The sequence below is a fragment of the Amphiprion ocellaris genome, chromosome 12 (assembly GCF_022539595.1).
Source record: "Amphiprion ocellaris isolate individual 3 ecotype Okinawa chromosome 12, ASM2253959v1, whole genome shotgun sequence".
Lineage (NCBI taxonomy): Eukaryota > Metazoa > Chordata > Actinopteri > Pomacentridae > Amphiprion > Amphiprion ocellaris.
In genome coordinates, this window is record NC_072777.1 from 20,077,640 (window position 1) to 20,090,446 (window position 12,807).

The window sequence follows — 12,807 nt, forward strand, 5'->3', positions numbered from 1 at the left end:
TCACTAATAATCATTATCAGCCTTAAAAACCCACAAAACACCCCTCTATACTCGACGACACTTAGTACAGTCCGGTTCCCCCTTCTATAAATCTGCTTGGAATCTTCCACTTCCTGTTTGTCAAAGTGGCCTTCTACCTGGACAGGTTTTGTTGGAGCTCATGCAACAAACATTTTGGGTAACTGCACTTTAATATGGATGGATGACACTGAATTAGAGTCTGTTTTAATGAGACTGAGTTAAGATGTGTAGCTCTGTCATTAAATAGTAAATAATTTCTCAGAATTCACAGAGAAAAGTCTGAAATGTTTGCTAGGTTAGCGTCCCACATTTTCTTTGGCTCAGCTAAAGCTAACTCTCTCCAACTTCTGGATCTCTTGAGTTGCTTGTTAAATTATCTTGCTGTAGGTGCTGAAGCTCAGCAAGTCTGAGATGTTTGTTCAAAATAAGCTCATTCTCAAGTCTTCTCTGAACTGTCGTCTTTTGTTTGAACTTTCCCTAAACTTAGGAGTTAATGACAGAGCAGCACATCCAGACTCAGTCTCATTTATGTAGAGATTAAACTTCAGTGTCATTCATTGATGTTAAAGTGCAGTTTTTCAAATGTTTGTTGCACATGCTCCCGACCAAACCAGTCCAGGTGGAAGATGATGTGAAGAGAAAGCTCCAGAGGATGAATATCACACATTTATGTTGGAAATAAATGTCCTTTAATTAGACATTGTCATGCAAAAGTTGGATTTCCCTTTGTTGAGTGTTCTGTTTGATGTTGGTTTCTAAATATTGACACTCGGCCCCAAAGACTAAAACCTTTTATGGCTCACAATCTGCAACAATTCACACATCATCAACTATCTTTCTGACTAAACTAAGATTAAAAAGTGAAAAACTGCCTGATTCCTGCATCAGGAATGTAAATCTTTTTGGTTTTTATGACCGTCAACTGAATATATTTGGGCTTGACATTTTATAAACCAAAACAAGAAATGAATTACTGGAGAAAACGACAGATTAATGGACAAAGAAAATGTGTTTTCCAACATATATGGCTGAATTACTCCAACATTACAAGATACATACAATTTTAATTCAATTTTATTTATATAATGCCAATTACAGGTCAACTTGTCTCAGAATGCTTTATTTTTATATTTTTTGTCATATTTAAAATATGACAAAGTAAGAAATTTAAACCTCTTGACTAATCCAATTTATTATTTAGTTTTTAAGAGACTGACGATTCAAACTTTCTCCACTAAAACTAATAAACATGAGGTCAAATAGAAGGAACAGTTTTAAGTACTGCAGTCCCACGACGACAAGAATAAAGTTTGTCAACAAAAAGTAAATCTGCTGGTGGATTCCATGAAAGTCCTAATAAAGGATAATAAAGTGTGATACTAAAGGTTTGTGGTGCTAAAAATCTCAAAGTAAAGATATCGAGTTGAACATCTGGATGGAGGTTGATAAAAGTTGACCTTTCATTTCTCTGGAGCGACTCCATGGATTTTATGGATGGTGGTTAAAGACCTGCTCTTCTAGTCGTCTTCCTTCTAGTCGCTGTAAAAAGTCACTCCATCCTGGCCGACTTCAACACCTCTTCATGACAACTTGTTCTGCCTCCGACCTGGTGGAAACTCCAGAAACTCGGGAAAACCTGTCGAAACTCGAAGAACTCGTGGAGACTCGAACTCGTCGGGCGGGGGAAGGTGTGGTGGGTGGTGGTGGGTGGTGGGGGAGTAGAGGGGGGAGGCCGCCACCCACCTCCCCGCCTACTCTCCGCCCTGACTCCACCCAGACTCCGCCTTGCCTCCGCCCATGTGGTCACTTCAGGAACTACGATGCCAAAGGGACGACGAATTTATTTCTTTGTATCTGATCTGTAGCTCAGTGAGTTAAGGATTTGCCTATGGAGCTGCAGGTCGCTGGTTCAAGACCAGACCCTTCTTAAACTTTTATCAAAATCCTGACAAAGACAAAGAAAGAAAATTGCCAGTGTTGGGTCTTGAACCTGCGACTCTCCGCTTGGGAGTCTGTCTTCTTATCCCCTGAGCTACTCGCTCAGATACAAATTTTTCTTTTTTTTGCGCATTTATCATCTATTTTTTGTCGTTTTCGAGTTTTTTTTTAAACTCGAGTCTCGACTCGACCGTTTTTCTCAGGAGGTTGGACTTCAGCCTTTGTGCTGGAGGGTGGAACCCTCAGTTCCAAGACTATCCAAAGCCTCCGGACCTCCCGAGTCCTCAGGACCTGAGCTTTCACACAGTCTGAGGGCTGAAATTTTCTAAGTACCACAGTAGTTCCCTGTTAGATTGAACTTTCAGACAGTCTGAGGACTGAAATCTTCTAAGTTCCTGAGTAGTTCTCTGTTAGTTTGAACCTTCAGACACTCTGAGGACTGAAGTTTTAAAAGTTTCTCAGTACTTCTCTGTTAGTTTGAACTTTCTGGTTAACAGAAGCCTTAAAACTTGTGACCATGAGTCTTGATTTCACATTTAGACCATCCATCTGAGTTCTTCTCAGACCTTCACCTGTGGGTTTTTTAGAAATCCTCAACAAACTTTGATTCTCTTCACTGAACAGTAAAGTTTGTGGAGATCAGAAGGTAACATTAGACTGATCAATGCCTTCAACTACTAGTAGACTTTATCTGGAAAGCAGTTTTCTTAAATGAGTTCTTAGCAAATCTGTCCACAATCAAACCAAGAACATAGAAAGAGGAAATGTTTGAAGAAACAACTTGATGTTTTCATTTCAGACTAGAAAACACTTTCAGACCTTTATCTGTTTTTGCTCTTTTGATCATGTTATTGTTTCTTCTGTTTAATTTGATCTTCTAAAGTTTAACTGGTGTCTTTTCAAAGGTTTTATCTTTAGTTTGATTCTTCTTAAATGTTTAGTTTTGCTCTTTTCTCACCTTTTATTCTGTTCTGTCTGATTTGATTTTGAAATGTTTTGTCTTTTTAATGTTTAATTGTTGTTTTTTCAAATGTTTTATCGGCTTGTTTGAAAAATTTCATTTTCTTTCCCAATGTTTAATTTTTCGATTAAATCTTTGTTAAGGTTTTTCTTTTTAAATGTTTTACTACCTTTTAATGTTTAATTTTCTTTTTTAATGCTTCATTGTATTTTCTGTTTAATTCCTATTTAAAGTTTTATTGTCTTCAAGATTTAATTTTCTAATTAAACATTGAATTTTTTAATTAAATGTTTTGACTTTTAAAGGTTTAACAATCTAATTTAATATTTATTATTAATATAAATATTAATATATTTATATTAATATATAAATATTAATATTTAATATTTTTGTTTAAATTTTTTTGTTTAATTTCATAATTACATGCTTTGTATCTTCCGTTTAATTATCTAATTAAATATTTAGTCTGTTTAATATCATTTAATTGTATTTAATGTTTAATTTTCTTTTTAAAAGTTTTATTAAATGTTTTTTTTCCTTTGATTTAATAGCTTTTTTACTGTAGTTTATTTCTTTAATCTTTTTTTTCCTGTCAAGATTTTAACCCCAACCTTAAAAATGAAATAAACCCTTAAATCACAATGAAAATACTTCTGTTGTCACAATCATGAGTTAGTCAGTTACTCAGTTTATCAATTCAGCTTTATTTGTTTCGCACCTTTCACACAGATTACAAAACTAAACAAGCAAAGAGAAAAAACTATGCTAAAACTATGATTAAAACTCAAAAATAAACAAACAAAAAAGATTTAACATGGTAATAAAATATGTTGTGTCCAGGGGATGGAGGGAGTTTATTGAAGTCTTCTTGGGCTCACATGGTAAACCATTTAAAATATAAACTTGATATTCAGTCTAAGGAAACTGGAAACTGCAGGCCGACAGAAGAACCAACAATATCTCCTGTTTTCTCCTTTAATGAGTCGACTCTTTTTGTGCTTTCATACCAAAGAACTACAGACTCTTCACAACCTGCTCAAACTCTTGGTACAGGACCTCACCACACGGGTCAAGAAGGTTTCCGTCTCATTTCTACTCTGAAGCTCACCTTCTCAAACTGCTGACAAATGTTTCTGCTGCTCTAAAGTCTGGTCTCCAGAACTTCCTAAAAACTCTCCAAGTCTCTTCTGCTGCAGGTTACTTTGTAGAACTGTTGCAGAAAACCTCACTAAACCACATGGAGGGGCTTCAAGATAGTCGTCCAAATGAAACCGTACAAAAACCAAACTAGCACAACCCAAACACTAAAGTCTCCTGCAGCCTACCAGAGAACCTCTGAGAACAGAGAATCAGGACAGGAACTCTTACCTTCTGGACAACCAACGCTGGTTCACAAACAAGAATACAGAATGTGTCTGACCAACAACCTCTAAAGACTCACTACAGCCAAGATAAAGACACAACTCAGCTGCACCAAATCCACTAATCACTGCACACATTAGCACCATGTGCTAACTGTGGCTAAAGAACCACATTTACCAAGACAACTATCCAGTACAAAGCCCTAAAACACACCAAGAAACACATTAAAGATGATTTTACTGCTGGAAGCTGCAAGCCAACGCCTAAAGAACAACCTAAAGCAACAGAGCCAAACCAGGTTCTTTGGTGAACAGAAGCAGAGGAAATGTTTGTCTGCAGCTAAATAAAGCAGGAAGACACTGAGCTGCTCAGGTGTTCCTGATAACACCAAGCAGCCACCTGGACAGCCAATAGGAACACAGCTTACTGGAAGTCCAGAGGGCTGGGTTAGTGAAGGAAATTTAATTTAAAGTTGAAGCAGAAAGTTAACAAAGAAAGTTGAAAACCACCTTCTGATACCTGAAATCTCTGAGTTTTCACACAAAGAACACCTGAACATGTCAAACTGGTTCCATAGTAGAACCATCATTGTAAAAACGTCATAGTATGGTGTGTTGCTCAAAAAACATTAGGACCTGGCTGTCAGGGACAAACATGTAAGAAACATGAGAACAGAGAGAACCCAACCAGTAGGTCACAGTTTATCATCATCTAATCATCTCCTGAAGTCCATATGGTGAGAGACATCAGTATCTGGTTGTTAATTTACCAGAGGATGCTTATAATCATGCTGATGTGGTCTGTACTCTACAGTATTTTAGTGACTCAATAAATGCCTAAGTTGTTTTTTTTTTTTTTAAATGCTTTTTAGTTTTTAATAAACATTTAACAGCCTATATGTAATCAATAAATGGCCTTTGCCTATCTTAAGAAAAATTCACTCAGAACTCTGATATGTTAACAGTACTAAATAAATCAATAAATACATGCATACACACAAAAATAAGTTAATACCTTAACTGTGTTAAGATAAGATTTAGATTTTTAAAAAAGTTGTTTATGTTTTTGCAGAATCCAGTATTGCTCACTGGTTGGTCATTACATTTTATTAGTTTGATTTCACTGTTTAAAATGATGCCACCTCTTTTCAGACAGAACCTGTGATAATAAAACAATACAAAATTTTTAGGTCCGTGTTAATAAAGCACTTAAAGCTTTAAGTATGGCTAAATGCTTTTTTCAAAATTAAATATATCACTCCTTAGGTGGTAGTGGCCCCAAGTTCAGTAAAGTTGGAAAGATATTCACAGATTCGGACTTCCAGCATCAATAACTCATTAGATATAGGTTGTCAAAACATAAACGGTGCCTCTTTCCCATTGTTGCAAGGCAGATAATGTGCTACAAGCCCAGTTTTATCAAAAGTAGCTGTCTTTCAAGCTACAGGAATAACATTGGTGTCTATGGAGTGAACAGGGTCCGTCTGCAATTTGCAAAACCGCTGCAACAGTAAAGAGAGACAAATATTCAATAACTTCACTCTTATACATTGTAGTGTCACTAAAATCACTGCAGCCTTCAACTGGCTCCTGTTGACAAAGTGTTTTAACAGAAATGTAAATGCTGTAATTTGATTCTTTTAATGAACCATGTAACTTGAATGGATGTGATGCTGGTGTGACCACAGTGCACACGTCTGATGTTGCTCACAGTGGTCCAAGGAACGCTCAGGGAGTTTGTGTGTTTGCTCAGACTCATGAAAAATTACAGGGAACATTGCTGTGCATGTGTGGGTTTTCTCCGGGTACTCCGTCTTCCTCCCACAGTCCAACATGCTGAGGTTAATTGGTGATTCTTCGTAAGTGTGAATGTGAGTGTGATTGTTCGTCTCTCTGCGTAGTCCTGTGATAGATGGTGTCCCCTGCGTTCACCCTAAGTCAGCTGGGACAGACTCTAGTCTCCCCGTGACTCTAATGAGGATTAAGCGATGTATAGATAATGGTTGGATGGATTAATCCCAAAAAGCTGTTCTCACTTACATATTTATCTGTTTCTGTTGTCAAACAACAGAACAAATATGAAGCAGTGTTTGAAAAGCAGCCCTTTAACACTTAATGTTAACCAGCAGTCACTTCATGGCCAGATCAAAAGCTGTGACTCTGCACTGCAAGAATGTGAATTATATAACCACAAAATTGTCTGATTTTTACAGCCCTCAGTGCTGTATGTGTGTAGGTAGGTTCTGTGTGTTTTTTCTCTTTTCATGTTACACCTTGAAGAGCAAAAGGAGTGGCCAACAGCAACTATGGCCACTATGCAATCAATAGGGAGCTTAAAAGCGAGGCTAGCCTGATCGTCGTTGCCAGTGGACCAAATCAGCAGCTAGTGTGCTCTGTGGCCCCTCTGCTTCCAGGTGTGTGTGGACTTGGCTGTATTTCTTAGAAGCTTGTTTTCAGTTGAATTTAGTTATGCTTTCATTTCGGTTTTCTTATTTCTTTAATCCAGTTTTCATTGCAGCATTTGTCAATCCCCTCATGGACCAACGCTGACCAACACATGAGTTAAAAACAACAGATGTGCTGTAAATTCTGAAAGATTTCCATGTCAAATGATCACTCAGAGTGAAAGTTAGAGGCAATAGAAAGTCCTGCTTCACATATACGTTCATTGATGTTGGCTAGGTGGCTACAACCTGCTAAATGTCAGTTGCACCACTGCAACCAATGAAAATACTAAGTTGCCCTTGACAGATTGCTTGGTTGCATATGTGACCAAAATGTTCATGTGCTGGAGCCCTGGACACATAATGAAGAGCAGCATAAGACTTGGTCATAGCTGACTGATTGTTTCAGTCAAATATGCTGGTACATGTGGATTGTTAACACCAAATATTCTTTGAACCAAATTAAGAAAATCTTATTGAAGAGTCCAATTACTAACTTTTCCCAGAACTTCTGAATTTTATTGATGATTCAAGTGATCATTAAAGCTCATAAGTAGACAATGGGTTAAGATTTTTATTTATTTTTGCCAAACTACAGATTTCAGCATCAAGAATACATTTAATTTAACCTTAACTTTAATTTATTTAGTTTAAAATTGTTCGGTTTTATCTTGGTAATCTAAAATGATCATCTTAACCAAACTACATTTCAATAAATCAAGTGTCTGAAATTCAGCATTTCACTAAGCAATTTTTGGGGATTTGAAATTAGAAATGAAAAAGTCTTTCAGCAGCTGATCTGAGACAATCATTGTTTACTACTAGAAAATCAGGCTCATAAATCCATGTCTTGATGTTATAAATAAGCATTATATTATTACATTCTGTACGTAAACATCCTACTAAATCCACAATGTTTTAACAGTGCACCAGAAGATATGGTAATGTGTGTTCACAATCTACACAAGACAAATCACATCTACAAAAATATGAATATACAAGTATGTGTATAAAACTGACATTTTCTTCTGTTCATCTTTTATAGAATACAGCCAAATTTAAGCAGTGTTTCTTTTGTTGTAAAAAATAAAATGTTCAGTCAAACAGGGACAATAACATCAGACATAATGATGTGATTATCATTTAAAAGAAGCTTTTCTCTTCTCAAGCAGAAAAAAAAATGTGATTACATCAACTTACTTGATTAGTTACACCTCCACCCCTCAGTTATTATTCAGTGAACTCCCTGGAATATATTCACTGACTCTTCTGTCATCTAATGATCACTCTAGTTTAGGGATATTGTAACTAATTTGCTGGTTATTCTACATCTTCAAGCTGCTGCTAAGTATGTGATGCTTTACCCCTCTGCCAGACCTCATCTGTGACTCCTCAGGGAGCTGTGGCTGGTCTTCTGGCGAATGTCTTGGACGATGTCAAGATCTTCACAATACGAATTGAAAATATTTACCTTTTGGTTCACTTAAGGGCTGCACAGTGGCTCGGTGGTTAGCACTGTTGCCTTGCAGCTATAAGATCCCTGGTTCGCGTCCAGGTCTGAGCCTGGGATCTTTCTGCATGGAGTTTGCATGTTCTCTCTGTGCATGTGTGGGTTTTCTCTGGGTTCTCCAGCTTCCTCCCACAGTCCAAAAACATGCTGAGGTTAATTGGTGATTCTGAATTGTCTGTGAGTGTGAATGTGAGTGTGATTGTCTGTCTCTCTGTGTAGCCCTGTGATAGACTGATGACCTGTCCAGGTGTCCCCTGTCTTTACCCTAAGTCAGCTGGGACAGACTCCAGCCCCCTGTGACCCTGATGAGGATTAAGTGGTGCACAGATAATGGATGGATGGATGGTTCTGTACTGACTGAAAGTTAGTCAAATGTGTGATTTTCTTCATCTTCATGAAACACATACACTAATCTGCAAGGTCAAAAATTTACAAATAGACACTTAAATAAACACTTTGAATGATATTATCAATTTTATATGTCAGTACATGTTTCACTGTGACAGAAAGGTGCCATGTGTTTCTCTGTATTCTTTAGAAAATGTCTCTTTTCATGCAGCTGAATCAGGTGGGCGGTGGGCCGTTGGTGTAGTGTAGCATGGGGTAGAAGGAGCGGGCAAAGTTGTTGGCCACAGTGCAGCTGGGGTCGCTCTCTGACACGGGGATCAGACAGGGGAGGAGCAGCAGGAGCAGCAAGAGGAGCTGAAGGGGGAAGGCGGCACGAAGGACCCGGTAGAAGAAGGACCGAGGCCGAGCAGAGTCCCTCATTTCTCTGCAAGACACAGTTAAAATGTTTATTTAGGAAGACATAGAATAAAAATGCTTTTAAGCAGGAGAGAGCTTGCACAATGTAGTGTACAGTCTGTACTGGAAGTAAGCAGTTTTCAACTACAATAAGCCTTTCTACATACCTTTGAGAGGAGGAACTTTTCTTTGAATGTACCGACTCCTGAAATGTGTCTGATGATGCATTTTGGGCTTCAACAGCTGATGCAGATTCACAATCCTGAATTAAAGAAATATAAAAAAGAAATATTAGGCTATCATATCGAGCATGACATATACAAAACAAACAAACAAAAAAACTCTGAAAAGCAATATCAGCAAATAATAAACATCAATGGCTAAAATGAATGTTTTGATTTTAACCTTCTGAAAAACTTTCACTTTTAGTCATGCTTGTACTGTTTCCACAGAGGTACAGGACTTGATATTGCAGTGAAAAATGAGCCCACGGTGATGTAGAATGAGACAGGAGCAAAAAACACCCAGAAACTACTTGGAGTTCAGAGGATTAATATGAATTTTAGGTTACGGTTAAAAGGTTGAGGTTACAGAGCAAAACTGACTCTGTCACCCTTCTTTTTTCGAACATATAGGAGAATCCACAGTGGATACAATTCAAGTGTTTGACTTTAACCCGGGCTTCTGTAGAAACATGGAGCATAATGTGGTGGGCGTCATGGAAGAGAACTTGCTCTCTTTGCAGATATCCCATCCATCCATTATCTATACACCATTTAATCCTCTGTAGGGTCATAGGGGGGCTGGAATCTAACCTGACTGACCCTGGACAGGTCACCAGTCTATCACAGGGCTACATATAGAGACAAACAATCACACTCATTTTCACACCTGTGGACAATTTAGAACCACCAATTAACCTCAGCATGTTTTTGGATTGTGGGAAGAAGATGGAGTATCCGGAAAAAACCAACATGCACAGGGAGAACATGCAAACTCCATGCAGAAAGGTCCTGGGAAGGCCGGGACACGAACCTTCTAGCTGCAAGGCGACAGTGCTGCCATTGTGCAGCCCCTCTTTGTGCATATGAAGGGCTCAAATGAATAGCAACAGGTGATTCTACATTAATAAAAATATAATCATGGATGCTACAATCTAATTTTGCTAAATCGTATAACATTTTACATAACACTTAAGACAAGACACAGGTGAGTGGGCTAAAATGGTCCAATAGACAACGTGCCGCAAAAGAACCATCTAAAACCACTGTAAGCCTCTTGTGTGTTGTTGCACCTTAATTCACAATTTCAGAACACTCCTGGACATGAAGCTACAGAAAGTCGTGGAAAGTTACCAGACGCTGTTGCAGGGTGCTGAGGTCCTGGTCCACCTGCCTCAGGAGCAATTTCAACTTGCTGCCCGTCACGTGGAGCTTCTCCTGGGCCTCGTCGCTCTCTTCTGCCCCGTCTTCAGGCTGGAGCTGAGACCACAGAGCCTGAAGGGAGGCCTGCTGGGCCTGCCTGCCTCGCAGCTCCTCCCGCAAATCGGTGAGCGTGCTGCTGTGTTGTTGCAGGGCTCTGGCAGTTATGTCTGGGTGGCTGATGTCCACTGCATAGCGTCTGCTCTCTGCATGAGCCAGCCACAGCAGCAGAGAGTGCAGGGTTTCATGAAACTCCTGAATGGAAAAGGTTAAAGGTTATTTGTGTGGGATATTTAAGTGGAGGCGTACAGTTGTAGTTTGTAATATGACTGAACCTCATGTACATTTTGACGGAACAACAGAACATTTTCACTTTTTAGTTACAGTATCATTTTGTGTGTACTGAATTGTGATAAAACATTCTGATGTGTGCTTTTTAAAAAAAAAATACATTTACGCAGAAGCTCAATTTAGGAAAATGGATAAAAAAAAGGTGTAAACTTAAAACAACTAAATGCTGCAATATTTAAAGTTTCGAAAATGTACAGTAAGTAGGAGCCTGCACTGTGTAATAGTGTGTTGTAAATATGTGGTTATGAATACTCTCCCCACCTGGCAGCGCATCAGCGTCTTCCTCAGACTGCTATCCCACTGCTGGAGGCCTGTACACACTCTGCTCCAGTCTCTGTTCATACTCATCAGTCTGTTCTGCAGTTCTGGAGCTTCCTCAGTCCACAGGTTGACAGACAGCATGATAGACTTGTAGTGAGCAAACATTTTCTGCATCTCCTGCAAAAGAAAACACTCAAGAGTATTAGGGGTCAATCAAATATCAGCCAAGGTAACCATCGAATCCGATATCCAGCATGTTTTTTGATTATTGGTATAGTTTTAGTTTTTTAACCAATGTAAAAGTGTTCTATTTTGGCTCTGATGCAGCCACCTCTCTTTATCTGTAGTCACCATTGGATGTGATGCTCCACCCACAGCACTATTTAGTGGGGAGGAGAATGGAATAGTTATCAACTATCAGCACCGAAGGATACACTTTGAAAAGTTCTCCGAAATAAACATCCATCCATCCATTATCTATATACCACTTAATCCTCATTAGGGTTGGGAAGGGGCTTCTAATAGCCAGTATCAGCTTTGAAAAAATCTCAAGGGAAATATAGAGAAAATCTACCATCAGCTGTGTTACATTCAGGGTTAAATTTGACCTTTAGTTCTTTGGCTCTGGCCTCCATGTCCTCGATACTGGCTGCTGGGTCGGAGTGCTTGAGGTGCTTCAGCTCCAGGATCACGTTTTCTAACCAGGAAGTGATGTCATCCAGATCTGATGTGGGTGTTTGAGGCTCCTGAGAGCCGACCTGCTGATTACATCTGGACTGAGCCTGAAGCAGCTCCCAGCGTTCAATCACACCTGAAAGTACACAAACCCCTTGTCATCGAGTGTAGTGTGCTGCTGAAACTCTCCATCATTACACACTGACAGAATTACATTAGCCTTGTAGGTATCTTGAGGATGATTTTCTAGCTTACAGCTGGGAGATGGAGGAAAACAGCAGTGAACTGAATGCTGAGAGAAACATTTGAACAAGAAACCCTTTGACCATTTTAAATGGAATATTCTTTTATTGTGTGTCTGATGTAGTGTTGTGGATTTAAATGTTTTTACTGATGTTTTGTTTTTAATGTCTGCCTGACAACCTGGAACATCTTTGTCCACAAGATCTGTCATCTAAGCTAATGTTCAGTCATTGATAACGCTTGGCATAACAGGTAAATCTAAAAACCTGAATTATAAACGACAGCAATCATGATGAGATATCTGGTGGTGCTCTTTGGAAATGTAGTTGACATTAATATGAATATGCCATTTTAGAGTGATTCTGCAGGCTGGAGCTTACTGTTTTGCTAACCAGTCTGCCGTCAGAAATTTGGATACATTCTCTACTGTTCTGTCCCTTTATTTCCATTTATTTGTCTTGCAGTAGCGCAGGAAATCTGCCAGAGTTGTCTGCAAGTGACTCTCACCTGACTGTTTGTCTGAGACAGTCAGTCCTGTCAGACCGAACTCCTCCGGCTGCTCCTCGTCATCCAGGATCAGCGAGACTCTCTTAATATTCTCGATACTGCCGCTGCACTGAGACATGAGACGCAGCTGGAAACACGACAAACACATATTTAGTGCTGACAGCTGGAGCAGGAAATGGACTCTTAATATATTTCCAAACTTTTAAAGAGTTTTTTGAGACGTACATAGTTGTGTTTTAGAGGGGTGCTGGTAAGGGTGGGTGTCTCAAGGTTCCCCTCTGTGTCAAGCTGAGTTTCTGTGTCTGCTGGTGGTCGCCATCTTGGAGGCTCATGTACAGCCATAGACCTGCTGCAAACTGAAACACAAACA

General features: G+C 39.0%; 1 protein-coding gene across 11 annotated transcripts in view; it reads right to left on the reverse strand.

Annotated features, from left to right (window-relative positions):
* Positions 1-7,285: 7,285 nt before the first annotated feature.
* LOC111589009 (nesprin-2) overlaps positions 7,286-12,807 on the reverse strand; it is a 110,448-nt gene continuing 104,926 nt past the window's right edge. For all 11 annotated transcript variants that reach the window (XM_055015853.1, XM_035943611.2, XM_055015854.1 and 8 more), the window contains 7 exons: positions 12,663-12,793; positions 12,438-12,564; positions 11,621-11,823; positions 11,013-11,189; positions 10,335-10,655; positions 9,147-9,241; positions 7,286-9,007 (listed from right to left, as the gene is read on the reverse strand). In XM_055015853.1, coding sequence (XP_054871828.1) covers positions 8,800-9,007; positions 9,147-9,241; positions 10,335-10,655; positions 11,013-11,189; positions 11,621-11,823; positions 12,438-12,564; positions 12,663-12,793 — 1,262 coding nt within the window. In that variant the 3' untranslated portion in view covers positions 7,286-8,799. The remainder of the gene's footprint in view (positions 9,008-9,146; positions 9,242-10,334; positions 10,656-11,012; positions 11,190-11,620; positions 11,824-12,437; positions 12,565-12,662; positions 12,794-12,807) is intronic.